At 41.9% G+C, this 24,272-nt stretch overlaps 3 protein-coding genes across 4 annotated transcripts; 2 read left to right on the top strand and 1 right to left on the bottom strand.

Annotated features, from left to right (window-relative positions):
* Positions 1-180: 180 nt before the first annotated feature.
* LOC106603181 (organic solute transporter subunit alpha) lies at positions 181-10,036 on the top strand. The gene is made up of 8 exons (XM_082974448.1): positions 181-444; positions 2,239-2,390; positions 4,598-4,671; positions 7,268-7,426; positions 7,658-7,769; positions 7,926-8,072; positions 8,280-8,389; positions 8,493-10,036. Exons 1-8 carry the CDS (start codon positions 369-371, stop codon positions 8,650-8,652), a joined length of 990 nt encoding a protein of 329 aa, XP_082830574.1. The 5' UTR covers positions 181-368; the 3' UTR covers positions 8,653-10,036.
* A 470-nt stretch (positions 10,037-10,506) lies between these two features.
* pdk3 (pyruvate dehydrogenase kinase, isoenzyme 3) lies at positions 10,507-18,768 on the top strand. Its single transcript, NM_001139694.1, is given in 11 exon segments — positions 10,507-10,693; positions 13,117-13,258; positions 13,393-13,464; positions 13,580-13,764; positions 13,901-13,990; positions 15,868-15,945; positions 16,396-16,472; positions 16,811-16,912; positions 16,991-17,110; positions 17,568-17,681; positions 17,769-18,768. Coding segments are annotated over 11 exon segments (1,224 nt in total). The 5' UTR covers positions 10,507-10,590; the 3' UTR covers positions 17,910-18,768.
* LOC106603074 (choline-phosphate cytidylyltransferase B) lies at positions 18,037-23,777 on the bottom strand. Of its 2 annotated transcripts, XM_014196234.3 has the most exons (9): positions 23,759-23,777; positions 22,603-22,773; positions 21,656-21,755; positions 21,305-21,421; positions 21,048-21,199; positions 20,730-20,808; positions 20,448-20,590; positions 19,548-19,736; positions 18,037-19,259 (listed from the first exon to the last, which is right to left on the bottom strand). In XM_014196234.3, exons 2-9 carry the CDS (start codon positions 22,681-22,683, stop codon positions 19,008-19,010), a joined length of 1,113 nt encoding a protein of 370 aa, XP_014051709.1. In that variant the 5' UTR covers positions 22,684-22,773; positions 23,759-23,777; the 3' UTR covers positions 18,037-19,007. The 2 variants fall into 2 exon arrangements, with proteins under 2 accessions (XP_014051709.1, XP_045572877.1); XM_045716921.2 differs by lacking the exon at positions 23,759-23,777 and having other exon boundaries at positions 22,603-22,891.
* Positions 23,778-24,272: the final 495 nt, after the last annotated feature.

The raw sequence follows: 24,272 nt of genomic DNA, 5'->3' as shown, positions 1-24,272 counted from the left end.
CATTCTCCTGTGTGAACTTAAATACAATCTATGGGCAAGTAATTCCACTGAGAGGTACAGGAGCCTATACTGTGGGGCATTGGGCATCCCTGATAAGCAAGGTTGCTCAGTAAGTGCAGTAGTTCTAAGATTTGAATGAAAGGCATCTGCCATTCTCTATCCAGAGGTGGTCCCATTGACTAGTAGACCCAGCTGTATTCACTGAGCTGACATCTTACTCATACCCTCATTCCTCAGAATTGAATTGCGGGCGAAGGTTCAATAGTCTACCTGTTGCTGCCCACTTCCAAGAGATACGGATAGTTTATTTTATCCATAATTTCACCACCTGCGAGTCCATACATTAGCGACTTCAACTGACCAGGGATATGGAAGAAGCCCTCAACAGCACTATACATCCGACCTGTTTACAAGAACCCCCGCTGGCTATCGATATCATAAAGCGTGAGTGACACAGATTACATTATCTATCAGTTCGCAAATAGTGTTTCATTATAGATTTCGGTGTTATTTTAAAGCACGTTATAATAACACATTTGTGGGACTTGGGAGACGGTTTTTAATGTTTGATTTACTGCAGTAACTTAACTCTCAAGTTAGCAACATATTTTACATGTGTCATTTACCAACTGGGGTAATTTTGACCGCAAGAAGAAACTTAATTTAGAGAAAAGTTCAAATTGCCCCCCAATTTTTTTTAAATGCCCATATTGATACAGAAACACTAAATAATTATGTAGATTCGTTAAGGATAAGTTGATTGTCAAAGTCAAGAAACATTTTAAGGTTTGAATAAACCACCTATGTATATTCAAAAATATGCCTCAGGGGTCAAAATGACCCCAGTTGGTAGCTTGAGAGTTAACATATTTATTAATTTGTAAATTCATTATTTCATTGATTTAATTAATTCACTTTCCAGTTCACAGAGCCATCTTCAATACACAGGCAAGCCCAATAAACAGCTTCTGAGTAAACATGTCTGTACTGAATACTCAGGGAGAAAAAGGTGTAGATTCACGCGCAGAGCGCGGCAGGTGATTATTTCGCCTTCGCAGAAGGCAGGAATCATGGTCACAGGCAGGCAATGGTCATACACAGGTAGGCAAACAGGCAGGTGAATCAAAACTAGGACTGAAGGCCATAACTGGTTCTCACAAATGAGCTAGGAAAAGGCTGATGAGACCAGGTGAGTAACTAACACAGGTGAAATGCACATCATCATCTGCAAATCTATCACTCCAGTGTTCATTTGCTAAATTGTAATTACTTCGCTGCTATGGCCTATTTATTGCCTTACCTCCTTACTCCATTTTCACACACAGTATATAGATTTTTTTCTATTGTTATTGACTGTACTTTTGTTTATCCCATGTGTAACTCTGTGCTGTTGTTTTTGTCACACTGCTTTGCTTTATCTTGGCCAGGTCGCAGTTGTAAATGAGAACTTGTTCTCAACTGGCCTACCTGGTTAAATAAAGTTGAATTTAAAAAAAATAATCAATGAACAAAAATGAAAGACAGGGCTACGTTCAAGAACACAAAGAACAAGGGCTACGTTCAAGAACACAAAGAAAAGGAACACAAGGTTGACTGAGAAAAATAAACACAGAACCTTACAATGTCCTTCAAATTGTAGGCTACAGTCTGTGATACAGGCTGTTTAGAGGGACAGCATTGGCTGTGCTCACGCTATGTTTGATTAAATCTCTTTCTGCCCATTTTCAAATGTCCATGTGTAGGCTACAGATATGAATATTTGGTTTCTCCACAGTCATTTTCTGTCCTCAGAAGTAGCATGATGGATCATTTGATATGAAGGACAAATGACTTGCATGACCTTTCATCCTTTGCATTCAGGTTACATCTCTTTAAGAGTAATTTACATTTCTGCAGATAGCCTTGATCTCAGTCCATATTAAACCATTCAGGGTACACTTAGGCAGCTGGCTTTTCACTGGACCGAGTGAAGTATTGTTGGGATCTCATTTGCGCTCAACCTCAAAAGAAGCTGTAGCTAAATAAGAAGTCTAAATTGATGCTGTTTCACAAGTACTGTTGTGTCCAATCCATGGGGATGTGGTCAGGGCACTGACCTATCCTAAAGTGGGGTTGTTTTTGCCAGGGGCTGCGACTTAGATTACAATAAACGGTCCAGTAATGGATTTCTCAATGACCTATACAACCTCTCTCTCTCTTTTTATCATCTGAACTCCTCACTCTCTCTCCCTTAACTAGAGCTGGATGTCTTTGGGGTGGCTCTGTACTCCATGCTGACCCTCATGTCTACAATGTCCCTGCTACTATACCTGGAGGAGTGTGTGTTTATCTATAGAAAAGTCCCGTCTCCCAAGAAGACAACTATTATGTGGGTAAATGGAGCTGCACCGGTAAGAACTAAGCTCCCCGTTTTCAGTAGCCATCACCATAGACAGTACCAGTCAAAAGTTTGGACACACCTACTCATTCCAGGGTTTTTCTTTATTTTTACAATTTTCTACATTGTAGAATAATAGTGAAGATATCAAAACTATGAAATAACACATATGGAGTAATGTAGTAACCAAAAAAGTGTTAAACAAATCCAAATATATTTTATATTTGAGATTCTTCAAAGTAGCCACTCTTTGCTTTGATGGCAACTTTTTCAAGATGTAAATGAGAATGTCTGTCATTCTCTTCAAAGGGGGTGACACTCTAGACCCAAACTGTTACAGACCTATATCTATCCTGCCCTGCCTTTCTAAAGTCTTTGAAAGCCAAGTTAATAAACAGATCACTGACCATTTCGAATCCCACCGTACCTTCTCCGCTGTGCAATCCGGTTTCCGAGCTAGTCACGGGTGCACCTTAGCCACGCTCAAGGTACTAAACAATATCATAACTGCCATCAATCAAAGACAGTACTGTGCAGCCGTCTTCATCGACCTGGCCAAGGCTTTCGACTCTGTCAATCACCGTATTCTTATCAGCAGACTCAATAGCCTTGGTTTCTCAAATGACAGAGTTCAGTGTGTAAAATAGGAGGGCCTGTTGTCCGGACCTCTGGCAGTTTCTATGGGGGTACCACAGGGTTCAATTCTCGGGCTGACTCTTTTCTCTGTATATATCAACGATGTCGCTCTTGCTGCGGGTGATTCCCTGATCCACCTCTACACAGACGACACCATTCTGTATACATCTGGCCCTTCTTTGGACACTGTGTTAACTAACCTCCAAACAAGCTTCAATGCCATACAACACTCCTTCTGTGGCCTCCAACTGCTCTTAAACGCTAGCAAAACCAAATGCATGCTTTTCAACCGTTCGCTGCCCGCACCCGCCCGCCCGACTAGCATCACTACTCTGGACGGTTCTGACCTAGAACACGTGGACAACTAAAAATACCTAGGTGTCTGGCTAGACTGTAAACTCTCCTTCCAGACTCATATCAAACATCTCCAATCCAAAATCAAATCTAGAATCGGCTTTCTGTTTCGCAACAAAGCCTCCTTCACTCATGCCGCCAAACTTACCCTAGTAAAACTGACTATCCTACCGCTCCTTGACTTCGGCAATGTCATCTACAAAATAGCTTCCAATACTCTACTCAGCAAATTGGATGCAGTCTATCACAGTGCCATCCGTTTTGTTACCAAAGCGCCTTATACCACCCACCACTGCGACCTGTATGCTCTCGTCGGCTGGCCCTCGCTACATATTTGTCGCCAGACCCACTGGCTCCAGGTTATCTATAAGTCTCTGCTAGATAAAGCTCCGCCTTATCTCAGCTCACTGGTCACGATAACAACACACACCCGTAGCACGCGCTCCAGCAGGTATATCTCACTGTTCATCCCCAAAGCCAACACCTCTTTGGCCGCCTTTCCTTCCAGTTTTCTGCTGCCAGTAACTGGAACGAACTGCAAAAATCGCTGAAGCTGGAGACTTACATTTACCTCACTAACTTTAAACATCAGCTATCTGAGCAGCTAACCGATCGCTGCAGCTGTACATAGTCCATCTGTAAATAGCCCACCCAATCAACCTACCTCATTCCCATATTATTTTTATTTACTTTGCTGCTCTTTTGCACACCTGTATCACTACTTACACACCATCATCTGCTCATCTATCACTCCAGTGTTAATCTGTTAAATTGTAATTACTTTGCTACTATGGCCTATTTATTGCCTTACCTCCTCATGCCATTTGCACACACTGTATATAGACTTTCTTTTTTTTCTATTGTGTTATTGACTGTACGCTTGTTTATTCCATGTGTAACTCTGTGTTGTTGTTTCTGTCGCACTGCTTTGCTTTATCTTGGCCAGGTCGCAGTTGTAAATGAGAACTTGTTCTCAACTAGCTTACCTGGTTAAATAAAGGTTAAATACATTTTTTAAACTATTTGATGTTGTATTTATATGAATTAGAACCGTGTGGACAGTGAATAGATGGCTGAACGTATCATTCCATTAAGGCAGCCCCCCACACCTCTCTGATCCAGAGGGGTTGGGTTAAATGTGGAAGACACATTTCAGTTGAATGCATTCAGTTGTACAACTGACTAGGTTTCCCCCTTTCCCTTTCCTTTCCCTTTCTGTCTCTGTTTCAGGTCATTGCTACCATGGCTTGTTTTGGTATGTGGATCCCAAGGGCAACCATGTTTTCAGATATGACTTCTAATTCGTAAGTTTCCTCTCACCCACACACTACTTACTGCTCTCTCTCCCCTTCTGTCTCTCTCTCTCTCTCTCTCTCTCTCTATTGTTCTTGTTTTCTCTCTTTCTTTTTCTCTTTCTCGCTCACTCTTTCTCTCTTTTTTCTCTCTCTCTTTCTCTCTCTCTCTCTCTCTTTCACATACTCTCCTATAAAGGCAAACACATGTGTATTGTACTTTACTATAGAGATGCAGTGCTCTTCCTCCTGTAACAATGAGCTAACAGGGAACCATAGCAAGGAGCACTGACATAAAGCAGAGGCTTTTTAATGAATGCACTCAACTATTTGACTACAGTTTAATCAGTTTCTTAATCATTACGCTGTGTCAGTGTATGGAAAAGATCAGAGATCAGACCACATCCACAAAAATACAGTAAATGACACAAACAAACACAAACTTTTTGGGGCACAAACAAAAGTTGAATGTGCAGACTAACTGGTTTTGAAGGTTGGTCACACACTCGTTATGTGTGTACATAACCTTTTGACTTATTCCACATTTTGTTGTGTTATAGCTTGAAAACAAAATGGATAAAAAAATATATATTCTCAACCATCTATACACAATACCCCATAATGACTAAGTGGAAACATGTTTTAAGAAATCTTTGCACATTTATTGAAAATGAAATACAGAAATATATAATTTACCTGGGGCAGCAGGTAGCCTAGTGGTTGGGGCGTTGTGCCAGTAACCGAAAGGTTGCTAGATCAAATCCCCGAGCTGGCAAGGTAGAACTCTGTCGTTCTGCCCCTGAACAAGGCAGTTAACCCACTGTTCCTAGGCCGTCATTGTGAATAAGAATTTGTTCTTAACTAACTTGCCTATTTAAATAAATAAATTAAAACATGTACATAAGTATTCACACCCCTGAGTCAATACTTTGTAGAAGCAACTTTGGCAGTGATTACAGTTGTGAGTTTTTCTGGGTAAGTCTCTAAGAGCTTTCCAAACCTGGATTGTGCAACATTTGCCCATTATTCTTTTCAAAATTCTTCAAGCTCTGTCAAATTGGTTGTTGATCGTTGCTAGACAACCATTTTCAGGTCATGTCAAAACTGTAATTCGGCCACTCAGGAACATTCTTCTTGGTAAACAAATCCAGTGTAGATTTTGGCCTTGTGTTTTAGTTTATTCGCCTGCTGAAAGGTGAATTCATCTCCCAGTGTATGGTGGAAAGCAGACTAAACCAGGTTTTCCTCTAGGATTTTGCCTATGCTTAACTCCATTCCATTTATTTTTTATCCTGAAAAACTCGCAAGTACTTAACGATTACAAGCATACCCATAACATGATGCAGCCACCACTATGCTTGCAAATATGGAGAGTGGTACTCAGTGATTTGTTGTATTGGATTTGCCCCAAACATAACACTTTGTATTCAGGACAAAAAGTTAATTGCTTTGCCACATGTTTTGCAGTGTTACATTAGTGCATTATTGCAAACAGGATGCGTGTTCTGGAATATTTTTATTCTGAACAGGCTTCCTTCTTTTCACTTTGTCATTTTGGTTAGTATTGTGGAGTCACTACAATCTTTTTATTTATCTTAATTTTATTTAACCTTTATTTAACTAGGCAAGTCAGTTAACAACAAATTCTTACAATGTCGTTGATCCATCCTCAGTTTTCTCCTATCATAACTTTTAAACTTTATAACTGTTTTAAAGTCACCATTGGCCTCATGGTGAAATCCCTGAGCTGTTTTCTTCCTTCCTCTGAGTTAGGCAGGATGCCTGTATCTTTGTAGTGACTAAGTGTATTAATACACCATCCAATTAATACACCATGCTAAAAGAGATGTTCAATGTCTGCTTTTTTTTAACCAATCTACCAATAGGTGCCCTTCTTTGCGAGGCATTGAAAAATCTCCCTGGTATTTGTGGTCGAATCTGTGTTTGAAATTCACTGCTCGACTGAGGGACCTTACAGATAATTGTATGTGTGGGGTACAGAGATAAGGTAGTCATTCAAAAATCAAGTTAAACATTATTATTGCATACATAGTTAGTCCATGCAACTTATTATGTGACTTGTTAAGAAAAATGTTACTTCTGAACTTTAGGCTTGCCATAACAAAGGGGTTGAAAACTTATTGACTCAAGACATTTCAGCTTTTCACTTTTAATTCATTTGTAAAACTTTAGAAAAACCTAATTCCACTTTGACATTATGGGGTATTGTGTGTAGGCCAGTGACACAAAATCTACATTTAATCCATTTTAAATTCAGGATGTAACACAGCAAAATCTGGAAAAATTGAAGGGGTGTGAATACCTTATGAAAACAAAATGTACATCCAATTTTTATTATTTCTATTCATAGGATTTATACAATACATTTATAGATATATATTTTTTAAATCCCCCCCACCGGCAATTTGATAGCATGTAAAATAAATCATGAGATAAAAACAAATAAATTAATATTACGTAGTAAATCTGCTGAACAATACATCATATAGCCTCAGAAATAGTGACAAATTATTGATACGGGTGTGAATACTTTCTGAAGGCACTGTACACTGTATCTTGCAAGTAAACACTCTTCTTTTCTCTATAGGTACTTTGCAGTGGTGGTGTATAAGGTCTTAATTTTGCTGATAGAGGAGAGTGGGGGTAATGAGACCTTTCTGAAGCGTAATTACAAGAAAACCTTCAAGATCAGTACAGGACCATGCTGCTGCTGCTGTCCCTGCCTGCCCCGCATTCCAGTCACACGGTAACCAGTGGCACACCAGAGCCTGTCATCAAACAGCAATATCTTAGCCAAACTGGTTTGGTTATGATGATAATCATTATTATGAAGATATATAAATTGTCACATTACTTTATCTTTCAACATAAATCAGGTCACATGATGACAGGTCACTCTTGGGCCAGATGATTCTTTGTGTTGGTAATGTATACAGTGGTAAGAAAATGTTAACAACTCCGGGCTGTTTTCATTCAGGCGTATGTTATTCCTGCTGAAGCTGGGGGCTCTTCAGTATGCTATCTTAAAGACACTTCTCTCAATCCTCTCCATAATATTGTGGACCAACGGCAACTTTGATACTTCCGATGTAAGTAATAAACTTCCTTCTTGTGAAAATCCTGTCGGCAAAAACAAACACCCCCTCTCTACACATTACGTTTCAAACTGAGCCTGGTGGCATGCCATGTAGGTCCACTATGCATAACCTACCCTCTTTGACCTTTCTCCATGTCTCAATGTTTAGCTTGAGATCACAAACACGGCCAGTTGGATCAACCCATTTATAGGGGTTCTCACCATCATCTCCCTTTGGCCTGTCGCCATCATGTTCATGAACACATGCAACACACTGCGTAGCGTCAGGATCATACCTAAGTATGCCATGTACCAGGTGAGTCCGACCTTACTGCACCAACCAGCTGGTCAAGGAACTGCCTTCTTCTAAGTGCCATTGATGAGAATACATCATCTGCTATCATTTACTTAGTCCTTGACCTTGGCTTTGTGGAATGTTTTGTCTGATTGGGTCTGGCAGTGTCCATTCCTACATCCTAATATTCAATGTATCTCCATGAAGCCACTGGTCATGTGTCCATAGCTGGTGCTGGTGCTCAGTCAGCTGCAGACGGCCATTATTAACGTCCTGGCCTTGGATGGAACCATTGCCTGCTCCCCACCCTTCTCCTCTAGAGCCCGTGGCACCAGTAAGTGACAAAACAGGGCCAAACGAGAGCCATTATTTGATCAATATGACGTCTGTGTCCTCCAACCCTGTCTGGTATGTGTCTATCTGTCTGTCTGCGGTGTTGAGTCAACAGCTAATGATTGTGGAGATGTTCATCATCACCCTGGTCACCCGGGCATTGTACCGCCGCACTTATGACCCACTGCCCTCCGATCCCCACGAGACTGACAACGACCAGAACACCAATATCAGTCTGCAGGCACCACAGTGGGAGCATGCTGCCTGAGAGATTGTGGTGGAGTGAATAGAGAGACAGGGTGGTGCGTGTGTGTGCGCGCGTGCACATGTGTGGTTGCGTGCGCGTGTGTGTGAGAGAGAGAGAGAGATGTATCAACAGACTTTAATAACCTCACTACCAAACAAATATGAATGTACACTAGCTAGGTTTCCATCCTGTTGGCGACAGATTTTCATGCGAATATTCTAACATATGCAGAAATCAAATATGTGAATTTTCCCACCAGACATGTGTTTCCATCAAATGTACTTGTTGTAGATAAAAGTATGTGCGTGATGACATAGTGCACATAAAAAATTGTTTTGCGGGTAAATTCCCATATACCGAATAAAAAATACCAGTTACATGGGTTTCCATCGCGTTTTCAACTCTACTGATGGCTTTGTCACAAAAAAAGATTGTGTTATAAAGCGAATGTGCCCACTCTGGTATTGGCACGTGCGCTCTAGCCAACAGCTCGTTCGGGTATAGCCTAAATGATGAGATTATTATGGACAAAAGAACGAGATACTTTTTATTTGTCAAATGGCAGCCAAGCATCGATCATCATGTCACCAGAATAAGACCCCCGATAATTATTGGAAAGGAGCATCAAGCTCATCACTTTGGGCTTTCACCACAGACATAGACCAGACCAGGTTGGAGGGCATTTCGCTAGAATGCGTTGTGCAACTGATTTGGTATCCCCTTTCTTCTTTTCCACCCTGCGAAGTTCATCATAATGTATTTAATCTGTAACCTAATTGACTTCATACCTTCCCGAGTCATAGTGGTAGGACCACACAACATGTCATCACGTGACTTCAAATGTACTTCTATATTGTGGTTAGTATATCAATATTTGAGAATAAAAGCGTTTCCACCGACATTTCTCGCATAAGGAATTTTACCGATATAAAAAAATCCTACCTTGCCTAGTATATTTTGTTTCGTTGAATTGTGGAAAGTTTACCAACAAATGTTCTGTTTCCATCAAACCTGTCATGACTTTTTTTTTATCCGACATGTATTTTACTCGCATAAAAAGGTTGGATGGAAACCTGGTTACTATTGTTGTATTTTTATGACTTTTGTCTTGATTGTGTCCTATATTCTGCTGTTGTAGTTTTCGGTTTATCCTGTAGGCCTATAACATAGGCTACAGTAAATTCTATCTTAAAAGTTGAGTTGTATTATGCTGAATATAATGTTAGAACATATACCTCCAACAACAACATATCTGTCCCATCCATATTGCCTCAGCTCTTAGCACGGCTATGTGGAGTTGGATATGTGAGGGTATTGGAAATACGTTTAGAAACCAAAATGGGTTAATGGTTGGATAAAATGTGTATTTTGTATTCATATCAATAAATATAGTGTATTATCTGTTTACCAAATGACATTTGGATTAATGCATTCCGTTTTTTACGAGATTAGTTGGAAGAACATCGGCTTCTCTTAAACAGTATTGTTCACGGAATTGCATGTCCGGTTTGTCTGAACAAGAGCCCAGAAGGTATACATAACCAATAATTATATACCCTCATCTAAAGTCATAACAGTAAATTCCCTCCGAATGGCATTGAAGAAGTTACAGTGACGTTCCTGCTAGCTAGACAAAAGAGCACTTTGATGCCAACTGTCCAATGGCAAATGTGTATCATTCTGGTGAAGGGAGAGGTTCTGTCAGCCAATAAGGTTGCACGTCCTGCTGTCACGTGCGTTGGAATAAGACACACACGCACACACACTGTACTTCCGAATGCATCAAAGTAACATGGGGGGCTACTGTCTAAATAGGGGATATCAGCATGTAACTTGTATTGAGTGTTTGTATTGGTCGATGCAAGTAGACAGCGGGTTGTTTGGAAATCGTTCTTATGCCACCAACTGTACTCATATTTATATGTGTTGACAATTAGAAAGTGATTACTTAAAGCAATCATGAGGCTGTTCAACTTTCTACTAAAAGATGTAACATCGAAAATAGAATATTATTCGAGGTTCTCTCCCTCGCCGATGTCTATCAAGCAGTTTCTGGACTTTGGTGAGTATAAAAAGAAATACTCCAAGAGTTTAAATGTCATGGACACAGGGTTGCCATTTGATTGAAAAAAAAATAACTGATGGCTTTAATTGACGAACAGGTGTATATGGAAAACGTTGACCATTTCCTAACGGAAGCCAACATAGCCAAACGAGAGTTTCTATTGGACTAATTCAAGTAGGTCCCTCTCCGTTTCGTTTGCTTCAGTTTAAGAAACGTTTTGCGACAGAGTCGGCAGGAATGAATATACCTCAGATGTTGTCGTTAGTGTGCAATAAGAACATTACTGTGTTTACGCGATATATGGGACTGCGGCATATTTAAAACGCTTACTTTCCCAATAATGCCTGAGTGTGGCTTTGATAAACAGTAGATAGTTACATCAGCTACCACCTCCATTTAAGTAATGTGACATCAGCCTCACAGAGGCCTTGATACATTTCCACTGTCTGTCATTCTAGAGTTTGTGTGTTGGTGTAGAGATGGATTGCTTCAGTCTCTCAGTAAGCCACGTGCTCTGTGAGAGTCAGTGTTTTAAGTTTGGAGAACAAACTGTGCCGGCTGAACTGTCTAAGGTCAACCCTGAAGGCTCTCTGTCTGTCCACTCGTTGCTTTGGCTCACAGTTGCACAACACTGTTCGTAGCAGCAGCTCATTATAAATAGCTCCATGTCGTTCTGCCTCTGAGAGCTGGCCACTGACCTATTGCTGCATGTGTGGCAGACATATTCATAGAGTAACTGGCAAATAATAATACTATTGGAAGCTCATTTACTGCATTTCTTTACAATAAAAACATTTTAAAAATGCTCTTTGGAGAACAGGAAAAAAAACAGCCATTATTACCTCAGTCGATCTACAAACACATGGCCTATTAACTATACAATTTGTAATGTTATACCTCTGAAAGGGGGGAGTTATGACAAATGATTCCCACTGATACATATGACATTTATAGAACTGCATTGTTTGCATCTTGATTACAGATGTTCATGTTATGTTCATATTAAAACACATCTTCCTTTCTTTAAGTTCCTAACTTGTTTGATAAGATTAGTAAAGATTTTCTCAGGGGAATGGGGCATGTTTTGTAGCCACTGTACTAATCTCTCTCTCTGCTTGCTTCCTCTCTCTCTCTTGTCTCCTCTGCTTCCTCCTGTGTGCATTGCAGCCTGCCTCAGCTTCACCCATAACAAAGTTATTATGAGAATTTAGCAGTGTATTTTCTGATAGTGCTGAGAGGCTCTGTTTAACGTTAGCCAGTTAGAAGGATGAAGTAAGAAGCTAAGTAATACTAGCCAGAGACATTCAACGTTGCTGCAATAAAAGCCGCTGGCGGCAGCTAGCCACCTGACTGGCTGACATGGGCTATCTATAAATGACTGTTTGCCAGTTGTGCACTCATTCTCATAGAGTCAGTTTTTGTTGGTTTGGGGGATGTCTGTAGATATGGCAGGAGTCGCGTGACGGTTTTAAAATGGCCTTTTGTCCGGCATCTCACAAACACGCTGTCCGCAGCGTCTTTAGTTGCCTACTTGAGCCGACTGCGAGCTCGGGTAGTTTGTTTCACGTCTCAGGCCCACTGCCTGTGCCGCGAGAGGACAAAGTTAGATCAAGAATATAAGCGTTGTGATCAACGCTGGGAGCAATGTTTAGATTTATTTTTTCCCAGGTAAGTTGACTGAGCATACATTGTCATTTACAGCAACGACCTGGGGAATAGGTACAGGGGGATGAATGAGCCAATTGGAAGCTGGGGATAATTAGGTGGCCATGATGGTATGAGGGCCAGATTGGGAATTTAGCCAGGACACCAGGGTTAACACCCCTACTCTTACAATAAGTGCCATGGGATCTTTAGTGACCACAGAGAGTCAGAACACCTGTTTAACGTCCCATCCGAAAGACGGCACCCTACGCAGGGCAATGTCCCCAATCACTGCCCTGGGGCATTGGGATTTTTTTTTTTAGACCAGAGGAAAGAGTGCTTCCTACTGTCCCTCCAACACCACTTCCAGTAGCATCAGGGACTGACCAAGACCAACCCTGCTTAGCTTCAGAAGCAAGCCAGAAGTGGGATGCAGGGTGGTAAGCTGCTGGCTAAATGTTGACCAGTTCTTTATTTTCAAATTAGAAAACATTACAGAGGTCCAGGCCTCAGTGTCCTCATATGTACTTATGGCCATGGTCTTGGACTAATACAAACCTCCGTCAGTGGTTTGTCACAAACTTCCATCAAATGAGGCAAATGTGGAAAGCTCCAAGAATTCAGGTGTTTCTGAGACAGACACTTTGAAAGTTCCAACTGACATGCATGAGAGGTCTGTTGATATAATCTTGTTTTACAACCTCTGTCAAATGAACACAGCACAAGTATTGCTCTGCTACCAGTCACCAGTTTATTGACCTCATGTTTTTCCACAGGTAGGGAGAATGCATGTGAGAAGACCTCCTACGTGTTCCTGCGTAAGGAGCTTGCGGTGCGGGGGGCCAACACCATGAAGGAAATCAACCTGTTACCCAGTGACCTGCGTACCCAGCCGTCCGTCAAACTGGTGCACAGTTGGTGAGAACCTCTGTCTGTCCCTCTGTGCTGATTCAGGGGTGACTGTAAGCACAGTATTCTGGGATGCATGGTGACATCCGTCTGTGTGTACGGGTATGAGGGTATGAGAGTGTGCTGTGGTCTTTGTGTTTCAGGTACATACAGAGCTTTGAAGAGCTGCTGAATTATGAACACAGGGGTCCAGAGGACAGCCGCACCTTAAACGAGTGAGTTGACATGTACATAGTCACACCAGGCAGCCACCACATCTTCAGACAGCACTGAGACTTCAGACAGCACTGAGACTTCTGAGAGTCCTCACACCATATTTCTCTGGAACAGCTTTCTAGACACCCTGGTCAAAATCCGTAATAGGCACAATGAAGTGGTCCCCACCATGGCCCAGGGTGTCATAGAGTACAAGCAGAAGTTTGGCTTTGATCCTTTTATCAGCAGCAACGTTCAGTACTTCCTGGATCGCTTTTACACCAACAGGATATCATTCCGCATGCTCATCAACCAGCACAGTAAGTGACACCACCAGCCAATACAGCTATTTATATATGTGTGTAGGATGTTGTGTAAAAATAGTGCATGTGTATGACTTGGATTTTATAGTGGATGTTGATGAGGATCTTGATCAGGTGAGACTTTTTGTTTCAGCACTCCTTTTTGGTGATGACAGAACCACCTCCCATCCCAAGCACATAGGAGGTATTGATCCTTCCTGCAATGTCCCTGAGGTGGTGAAAGGTGAGCAGAATACCACTGATCCTAATGCTTGACAAATAGCAACTTTGAGTCAGACTGCATCAGGGAAACATCAGCTTATTCAAACTGTATTCAATAAAGAGTACAGTGCATTCGGAATGTTTTCAGACCCATTTACTTTTTCCACATTTTGTTATGTTACAGTCTTGTTCTAAAATTGATTAAATTATTCTACACACAATACCCTATAATGACAAAGCGAAAACAGGTTTATATGAAAACATTTCTTTGAAATACTTTATTTACGTAAGTATTCAGACCCTTTGCTATGAGACTGGAATTCACCTGTGGTAAATTCAATTGATTGGACATGATTTGGAAAGGCACACACCTATCTATATAAGGTCCCACAGTTGATAGTGCATGTCAGAGAAAAACCAAGCCATGAGGTCGAAGGAAATGTCCGTAGAGCTTCGAGACAGGATTGTGTCAATTCACAGATCTGGGGAAGGGTTCCAACAAATTTCTGCAGCATTGAAAGTCCCCAAGAACACAGTGGCCTCCATAATTCTTAAATGGAAGAAGTTTGGAACCACCAAGACTCTTCCTAGAGCTGGCCTCCCGGCCAAACTGAGCAATCGAGGGAGAAGAGCCTTGGTCAAGGAGGGGACCAAGAACCCGATGGTCACTCTGACAGAGCTCCAGAGTTCCTCTGTGGAGATTGGAGAACCTTCCAGAAGGACAACCATCTCTGCAGCACTCCACCAATCAGGCCTTTATGGTAGGGTCCCCAGACGGAAGCCACTTCTCAGTAAAAGGCACATGACGGCTCGCTTGGAGTTTGCCAAAAGGCACTTAAAGGACTCTCAGACCATGAGAAACAATATTCTTTGGTCTGATGAAACCAAGATGAATCTCTTTGGCCTGAATGCCAAGCGTCACGTCTGGAGGAAACCTGGCACCATCCCTACGGTGAAGCATGATGGTGGCAGCATCATGCTGTGGGGATGTTATTCAGAGGCAGGGACTGGGAGACTAGTCAGGATCGAGGGAATGATAAACGGAGCAAAATACAGAGATCCTTGATGAAAAACTGTTCCAGAGCACTGAGGACCTTAGACTGGGGCGAAGGTTCACCTTCCAACAGGACAACGACCCTAAGCACACAGCCAAAACAACACAGGAGTGGCTTCGGGACAAGTCTCTGAATGTCCTTGAGTGGCCCAGCCAAACCCCGAACTTGAAACCGATTGAACATCTCTGGAGAGACCTGAAAATAGCTGAATAGTGACGCTCCCCATCCAAGCTGACAGAGCTTGAGTGGATCTGCAGAGGAGAATGGGAGAAACTCCCCAAATACAGGTGTGCCAAGCTTGTAGCGTCATACCCCAGAAGACTCTAAAACCTGCTTTTGCTTTGTCATTATGGGGTATTGTGTGTAGATTGAAGAGAAAAGCAACAACAATTGAATCCATTTTAGAATAAGGGGGTGACTTTCCACCAGGCTCTGTTTGTAGAATAGCCCAGTGCACACCAGTCGGGATATTGGTTTTGAGATGTCGCGGATGATTACTATTGAAATGGAGGACACCTTCATATGTGTGTGTAAAATATTATTAATCTTAAGATGAATCTGCTAACTGACAACAATGGCAAATGTAAATGTTTTACATACAGATCTCAATATTACTGTATTGAATTATTATTATTTTTGATTGTATTTAAATACCGATATCACAAATGTATAATTTATACATTTCTATATGTCTTTTTTTTGTTTGTTATTTGTTACGTCTGACTGTGTAAAACCTAGCACTACTACTTTTTTTCTCTTCAAATGAGGCGGATATTTGGTCAAAGTTGAACACAGTGCCACGTAATATTAGTCCTCTGTGCCTCTATGCTACTGTCTTTTACAGATGCTTATGAGACCGCTAAGATGCTCTGTGAGCAGTACTACATGGTCGCCCCTGAGCTCAACATAGAAGAGTACAATTGTAAGTTGAAATGTAATTAAACACACTGAGCCACCTGTGTATGCATTATAAAAGAGGAATAGCCGTCTATGCATTTATAAGCTGTTGTACGGAGCCATTCGCTTATATGAAGGCTTGTAAGCATGTCTATAATGCAATATTGGTAGGATAGAAGGCACTGGCGCTGAGATTGTAAACATCTGAGTATGCGCTAAGCTCTTGGTTAGGATTTGGCAGGTTTATTAGCTGTAATGGAAAAAGTCATCTGGAATGGAAAGTTGGCCTCATCTCAGAGTTTCCCGTTGGCTCCTGTCCGAACCTGCAAATGTAAACAGAGGAGCAGATCCAATGGAAATCTATTTTGTGTGATATTACGTGAAACATGACTACTGTAATGATATGTGAACAGAGAACGATTGATTCATATTGATTGCCTTTATTTCACATCAACATACATGTCTCTTTCCTCAGCCAAGGCCCCTTCGAAGGCTATCCAGGTGGTTTATGTTCCATCTCACCTGTTCCATATGCTGTTTGAGCTCTTCAAGGTGACTGGCATTTATGTTGTACTGAACGAAAGCTTCTCTAGGCTATCAATTAACTGGTCCTAATTTGTAGTGTACGGTGCATTCGGAAAGTATTCAGACCCCTTGACTTTTTCAACATTTTGTTACGTTACAGTCTTATTCTAAAATGGATTCACTTATTTTAGAATAAGGCTGTAACGTAACAAAATGTTGAAAAAGTCAAGGGTTCTGAATACTTTCTGAATGCACTGTAGGTGTGTAACATGTATGTGTGTATCATCATTGGTTGTATCCTGTTGTATTTATACGTTCCAACTGAGTTATGTGTATTCATTAATGTTTATTGAATGACTCTGTAGAATTCGATGCGGGCCATAGTGGAGCTTCATGAGAACAGTAGTGCTGGACTCCCCCCAGTGAAGGCCATGGTGACGCTTGGAAAGGAAGACCTCTCGATCAAGGTCTGTTACTGGCACGGACACCGGTCTGGTGTTTTTAGATGACCTCATGGTTGTCACACGCCTGTCCTCTCCCCTCAGATCAGTGACAGAGGAGGGGGCGTGCCCCTCAGGAAGATCGACAAGCTCTTTAGCTACATGTACTCCACCGCGCCCACCCCGAGCCTTGAACCAGGAAATGGAACTCAGGCTGCACCACTGGTAACACATCCCAAATAGGTGTATAGAGACATTTTTTGGTTTACAAGCAAGCATCACGTTCGAGTGATAGCTAACACTGATGCCGGGACCTTGACAAACTTAACAGGGAGTGAGTGATGACCATGAAAACAGACCAGACGGATGGCTATAGCTATCTATATTCAACAAGTATATTATTCTTCTGGCTTTATCTAGCTCTATTTGTGACATTTGACCTTGCTTCGCTGGCTTGGTAATCAATCCTCTGATGACATAGCGATGTTATAGACGATAACCATCTGATAATGTGTTTGTTAACAAGCACAAGCTGCATTTGAAGTTGCATGTTCTCGTATCCACTGCATAGTAGAAAAGAGCTGGTTTCTGACGAGGAACTGCGCCCGCAACTTTTCATGACGCGGCCAGTCTACTAACCCGCAGTTTGTAGTATGAACCACTCTTTCTTCTCCCTCCTTAGGCTGGCTTTGGGTATGGTCTCCCCATTTCTCGACTTTATGCACGTTACTTCCAAGGAGACCTGAACCTCTACTCCATGGAGGGGGTGGGTACAGACGCTGTCATCTATCTGAAGGTGCGTTAAGGACTTGCGTTTAGTTAAGTAGCATACTGTCGTTATCATCTGGCTGTGGTTTCATATTTGTTTCTCTCTGACCTCCAGGCTCTGTCCAGCGAGTCCTTTGAACGTCTCCCCGTCTTCAACAAGTCAGCGTGGAGACATTACCAGACTGGCCCTGAGGCAGATGACTGGAGCAACCCTAGCAGTGACCCACGTGATGCAGCCAAGTACAAGATCAAATAACTCTTGAGTCTGGCCTTCAGGCAACGCTGCATGCCATAGGTCATGACTAGTCACCTGACAAACAAATTAAGTTACCTTCCACTCCTACAGTGAAGCACAGAACTAAAGCACAGCACTGACTGAAATATTGTCTGAACAGGTAACATATTTATTTCCATCAGGCAGGTAAAGCCAAAACACAGTTTTAATCCAGATCATCTTTATTTCCTTGTTTGCTGGTATGTTATTATTGACCACAGTTTCCATGGTAGCAGATTGCGATTGGTGACCTCCTTCGTCAGATAGCATGACTCTGTTATTAGGTTTAATAAGTGTCACGTGAGAGTGACACCACGGGAAATAATGTACTTTTCCCCTTAATGCAAATAATGGCCTTGCGTAACAGTATACTGTGTCAAACAAGAATATTAGTTTATAATCTTATGGCAGTGTGCAATGGTTTTCAATAGATTCACCCAGTGGGCATTTTCCCAGCTTAGAAAAAGGGATTAGGTTAGTATGTATGTGTTTGTGACATGTGACATGAAATGTTACTCAGGATGGTATTTGAATGCATGATGATGCAATCTGGTACTGTATGTTTATAAGAGATTATGATCACTTTGGATGCTTATGAAATGCATGGAACAATATCTAAATCATTTGAGACATATCTTACTTTAGATTACTTATTGCATGACAAAATACTCTCCGAAATGATTGTTTTGTATTTAATATTTCATAGAAACAGTGTATTATTTTAAAAAGAAAATGTCCGAAATGTTTTGTTTTACTGCATATCGTAGACAACTGAATGCAAATTTGAGTGTTTCGCTAAGTATTTCTAAAGAAAACTAAAGCCTGGTTGATGCAAAATGCAGACAGTGAAATAGTGGTATTATTTTGATGTATTTGTGTGGTACAGGAATCAGAAGTGAGAATGGAGTGAGTCAACTGATTGAGATACCACAGTGCATTCAGTTACCTTAACAACATACACAATCAAATAACACAAATATGGTAAACTGTGGGCGACATCTTACATACACGAAGTGCACAAAGTAACCATGTACACTGAGTGTTTGTGTCTGTGTTTGTTTGGGAATGACAGTGCCATCTCTACTCGTCGTCATCCCCCTCACTCGTGCTGCTGAGGGAGGTTAAGGGATGGGCAGAGGCACCCTTGCGAGAGGAAGGGGAGGTGGGAGAGGAACGAGGGGATCGGGAGGAAGGGGATGTGGGAGAGGAGGGGGGCGATGGGGAGCGCCCTCTGGTGGGGCTGCTACTGGGGGAGCCACGGGGCGAGGCAACGGGTGACGCGTAGGGTGACAGGGCCTGGAGCATGCGCCCACTCTGCTCCTGGATCACATGCTGCTCAGAGAGGGAGAGAGAGAGTGCAGGACAGAGAGAGAGAGAGAGAGAGAGAGTGCAGGACAGAGGGAGAGATAGGGAGGGAGAGAGAGGGACAGAGAGAGAGGGCGAGACAGAGAGAGGGAGAGATAAAGAGTGAATGAATATTTTTTTGTTGCTTTACTAAACTACTTGTTCATAATGAGTGGTCACTTGCTTAGAGGAATGAGATCAATACTAACTATCTTCCCCTATTGACCGTTAACACTTCCTACTATAGTATCTATTGTGGGCTAAAGGTAAACTCACCCACGCTCCATCTGGACCAAACAACTCCAGGAAATTCCCAATGAACTCCCGTGACTTCTCCTCCCACTTCTGGATGAGGTCGTGGCTCTTCTCCTCCACCTTGAACACAAAGTGCTTGGACTTCTCCTCCACTGTCTTCACCGTCTCCTTCATACGATCCACCTGGTTCTGCAGACGGATTTTCTTCTCCTGCAGAATAAATCAAATGTGTAGCCTTTACTCGAAATGCTTACTTATGAGCCCATTCACAACAATGCAGAGATAGAAAGTAAAGTTCCAGAACTGAGTCAATGTGCAGAGGTACGAGGTAGTTGAGGTAATACAGTGTGTACACGTAGGTAGGGGTAAAAGTGACGAGGCAATCAGGATAGATAATAAACAGAGTAGCAGCAGTGTATGTGAACTGTGAAAGTGTGTCTATGTGTGAGTGTGTGTGTACGTAGCTTCAAAATACGTGTGTGTGTGTGTGTGTGTGTGTGTGTGTGTGTGGAGTGTCAGTGTAGTATGTGTAAGTGTGTGGGTAGTGAGTGTGCATAGAGCCAGTGCTACAGTCAATGCAAATAATAAGGATTAAAAATAAAATAATAAAGTCAATGTAAATAGTCTGGGTAGCTATTTGATTAACTGTTCAGCAGTCTTATGGCTTGGGGGTTGAAGCCGTTCAGGAACCTTTTGGTCCCAGACTTGGCGCTCCGGTACCGTTTGCCGTGCGATAGCAGAGAGAACAGTCTATGACAAGTCAAGTGGTCAGCTATAAGGCATCAACTAAAGGTGGTCTTCTGTTTATCAACCACCAACACTGTAACAACCACTTCACTTCCTCAAATACAAACTATTGTAACAAATGGTTATTCCAACTTAATTCATTGTTCTAAGTTAATTAGGTGATGCCGTTCATACCCTGATGAAGCTAACGTTGAGGTCTCTGGCTGTGTAGCCTCTCTGCAGGTTGCGTCGGACATAAAGGTCATAGTCTCTCACTATCCTGGTGATGAGGTCGGATGTAGAGATACCGTCTGTCCTCTGTGTGGCCACAAACATCCCTGAGACCCAACAGAGAGAACACAGCTCAGCCAAGATGGCACAGGTAAGGGAATAGGCGGTAGGTAGCTCAGCAAACACACAGAGACACAATCTCAAATGGCTACAAGTTCATGTCTGTTTCAGAGCAGATTTGTTTACCTGCTTCCTTGATGTGTTTGTAGACATCCTCTGATCCTGCAGAGCTGTATGGGATATCGTCATGGGCCACAAAGTCAATCTGGTGAAATCCCAGAATAGCACTAAAATGATTTTATGTGGAAGAAAGCGACATGGGCTATGTACATCTGTATCATATTTTAGGACTGATCAAATCAAATATATTTATGAAGCCCTTTTACATCAGCAGATGTCACAAAGTGCTTATACAGAAACCCCAGCCTAAAACCCAGAACCGCAAGCAATGTAGATGGTTTGTAATATTGAGTGGTGTACTGTATATGACCCAGAAGTGCTGACCTTATGTTTCTTCAGGAACTCAGGGCTGAGGGTCCAGGGAGCGTCCCGTACCACCTCATCCACATAGCGACAGTGTATCAGGGCTTCGTAGCGCTCCGACTCTGTCATCACCGTGTAGCCCTTATACTTGTGTGTGAGTTCGTCACTGCAGACTGCAAGGACAGACACACAATGACATTCTCTCTGTGTGTGGTTTATGTACATGCTTGTTTGTACAGTCTTTGAAAGGCACTTGAAATTCAAAAGATATTATTTACCTCCGACTATAAGATGTGTGTTGGGGAACAAGTTCTTTGCTTGCATCAAAGCACGCGCGTGTCCAGAGTGGAAGAGGTCAAAGATCCCATCGGCATAGACTCGCACTGGCCGGATTGCTACAAGAAAAGCAAAAATAACTGTATCTATGTCTCACTGCGTTCTCCTTGTCTCACCTCTCACGTTCACATCCCTCTCTCTCTCTCTTGACTGGCCCTTATCTCTTCTCTTCCGCTGCCCATCCTTCAATATTCCCAGTGAGGATTGATAAAACTGGTGGTGAAACTGACCTATGATCAGTCTGACTGGTCTGTGATTGGTCTGACCTGTGGAGACCTGTAATGAAGACTGACCTGGCGTGCCTCTCTTGGCCTGGGCGATGGTCATCTTTTCATGAGGAACTTCTGACTCATATCCTGTTTTCTTGGCAAATAATGCTGGCTCCCTCAGAGTCTGAGATGACACAGAAAGAGTTAACCGACCTCATGGGAGGGGATATTGGTACATAAATGATTTGGGGATAATAAATACTCTATAAGTAAAGTATTTTATGTTTACAGTGATGGAAATCATCGGGGCTGTGATAAGTGTTTGGATATGTGAGGAATTTCTGGCTTCATTAGTGTTTATATCTGCATGTGAGGGCTAGTGGGTGTGTACATGGTTGCTAGGAATAATCTGTAGAGTTGTCAGTATACTTTGAACTCTGAGCTGTTTGACATCTGTACATGATTTAAGAATTGACTTCAATCCCTGCGGAAGAAAAAGTTTTCATTGAAGGTAGAGATCAATTTACCATGCGAAGAGCTATACCACAATGCTTTAACATTACGACATTTACAGCAGTGACGGTACCATGACATTTATTGAGGAATCGTTTGTAGCTGCCTATGTTATACAATATACTGGGGAACAGAGTCAGGTATAGCCTACCTTTGACGCATGCACTCCCATACTGTACACAGATTCACTAAAGCGTACAATAAGATCATATTACACAAGATTTATTTCCAGAGCAACATAATAATTGACTGCTGTTGGCTTCACTAGGCTATGGTATGATTATTAGTAATGATAGATCAAATATAGAATTGTAGAAAATGCAACATTTGCTGAGTCAGCAATGCTGGCTGCATATAGGGTTTGTCATTGAGAATGAAGTACTGAAAAATAGGCTGAAAATGTGGATCAGTAGTCTCTGACTGTAAATCACCTCAGTCCTGGCAGAGATTAGACATTATATGCTACATTTTATTTTTATTAACCGTTTGATAAGCCTCCTATAGGTAGTCTAACTCACCTTGCGGGGTCCCCCACTGCGTTGCTGTTGGGGCTGGTGTGGTCCGCCGTTGGCTCTGGAGCCACGTCTCCTTCCCACCATGCTGGATATTCTGTTGCCTTGTTTACCTGTCGACTGGCGCCTCGTCCGCTTGCTCGTACTCCAAGCCTGTCAGTGTTGCACTCCTGCTATCTATGAGGGAGTTTGAAAGTTTGCATGTTGCTGGCTGGTCTGACCCTGGTGACAAGAAAATCTAATGTGCAAAGTTCAAGGCAAAGGGTTGTTGATACTTCAGGCTCTGTAAAGGAAAGGAGGTGGACCAAGGGTTCCCCATGTAGGCCTAAACAGACATTTACAATCTGACTGCCCTCTTATTTTATGGTCTAAGCTTATAAATGATATGCAAATGTAATCATGCTGTTATGAACTTTCTTACACGTGTAAAGTAATAAGTGGCGTTTTTGGCGTGTCTACTGGAAACAGTCGTTCAACTTGGTCTCGTGGAATACTATAATTTTATTTTTAACATGATTTTTCCGAGTTTCATGAATAGAAACTGCTCCCAAAAATTATCTGACTGGGGCGACCTTTGGACCCAGACATAGTAGTGGGACAAGCTGTTCCAGTGGGTCAAGAGGAAGCTTAAAGTTGCCTGTCTATGTACTCCACTGCAATGTTTACTGAAAGCTCAATCAATCAAGCAACGTCATTAATGGCCCACACGACACATCAGTGACTGTCATTCCGCTTGATCATGATTTCCAAATCACCCCATGGACATTGACACTTTGCCCTTATGCCTGAATCAGCCCATGGACATTTGGACTATAACGTAAGACTGTATTATCCCACTGAGCTATAGGCTAGGCCTTCCCTTGCAAAAATACACATGACAAATGAGCAATTTTTGTAAATATAAACGTACACTGCTTAGCCTAAAAACATGGTTAAAACTATCATTTGAATATCATGGACGGTCAGTCCCTGCATCCGTAGTGTAGTCTATGGATTTGAGACTACACTACTACTACGCAACATTCTTAGTATTGCAAACCAAAATAATTAAAATTGAAAGAAAAACATCAACCCAAAATAATTGATTATTATGAATGGATCACATTTTATGATACTCAATGAAATAAAACGACTCCCTCTTTCCTGTCTTTGGTTGTGTTACCTTGGCCTTTGCTTTCGCTGCCTTTTTTCTAGTTGGAAGTTTTTTAACATTTGTTCCAGCACCCTGCACCCCACTGCTGGTTTTCCTCTGAAGATAAGCAGGGTTGATCCTGGATCGGAGGATGAGGACCAGATATCGTTGGAAGTGGTGAATTGTTTTATTTAAAAAAAATCACGTTATTTATTCACAGGTGTGTTCACGTGTCTGAAAAGCATGTGCTTTTTTAAACGTTTTTTTTTTTGTAAGGGTGAACTCGAGAAGCAAGATTGGGGAAAGCCTGATGATCTGAAAATAATATTTGAGTGGTAGCAAATCATTGGCAATAGTGAGAAGTTTAAGGAACTGTTACCCAAAGCCTTTGTTTTGACCTACTCTCCGCAACAAGTCTGTGGTCAATTCCATTTCTGTTGTCAAGCATGTTATTTATCAGTAAAGACTTTCAGCTGTTCAGAATAATGTCTAGGGTGGATGGTTATGTGGAATCAGAAAGTATGTCATGGAGGTAGACATTTTT

This window comes from Salmo salar, chromosome 04, assembly GCF_965601325.2.
Source record: "Salmo salar chromosome 04, fSalSal1, whole genome shotgun sequence".
Lineage (NCBI taxonomy): Eukaryota > Metazoa > Chordata > Actinopteri > Salmoniformes > Salmonidae > Salmo > Salmo salar.
Note: the sequence above shows the minus strand (reverse complement) of the source record. Positions and strands in the feature narration are given on the sequence as shown.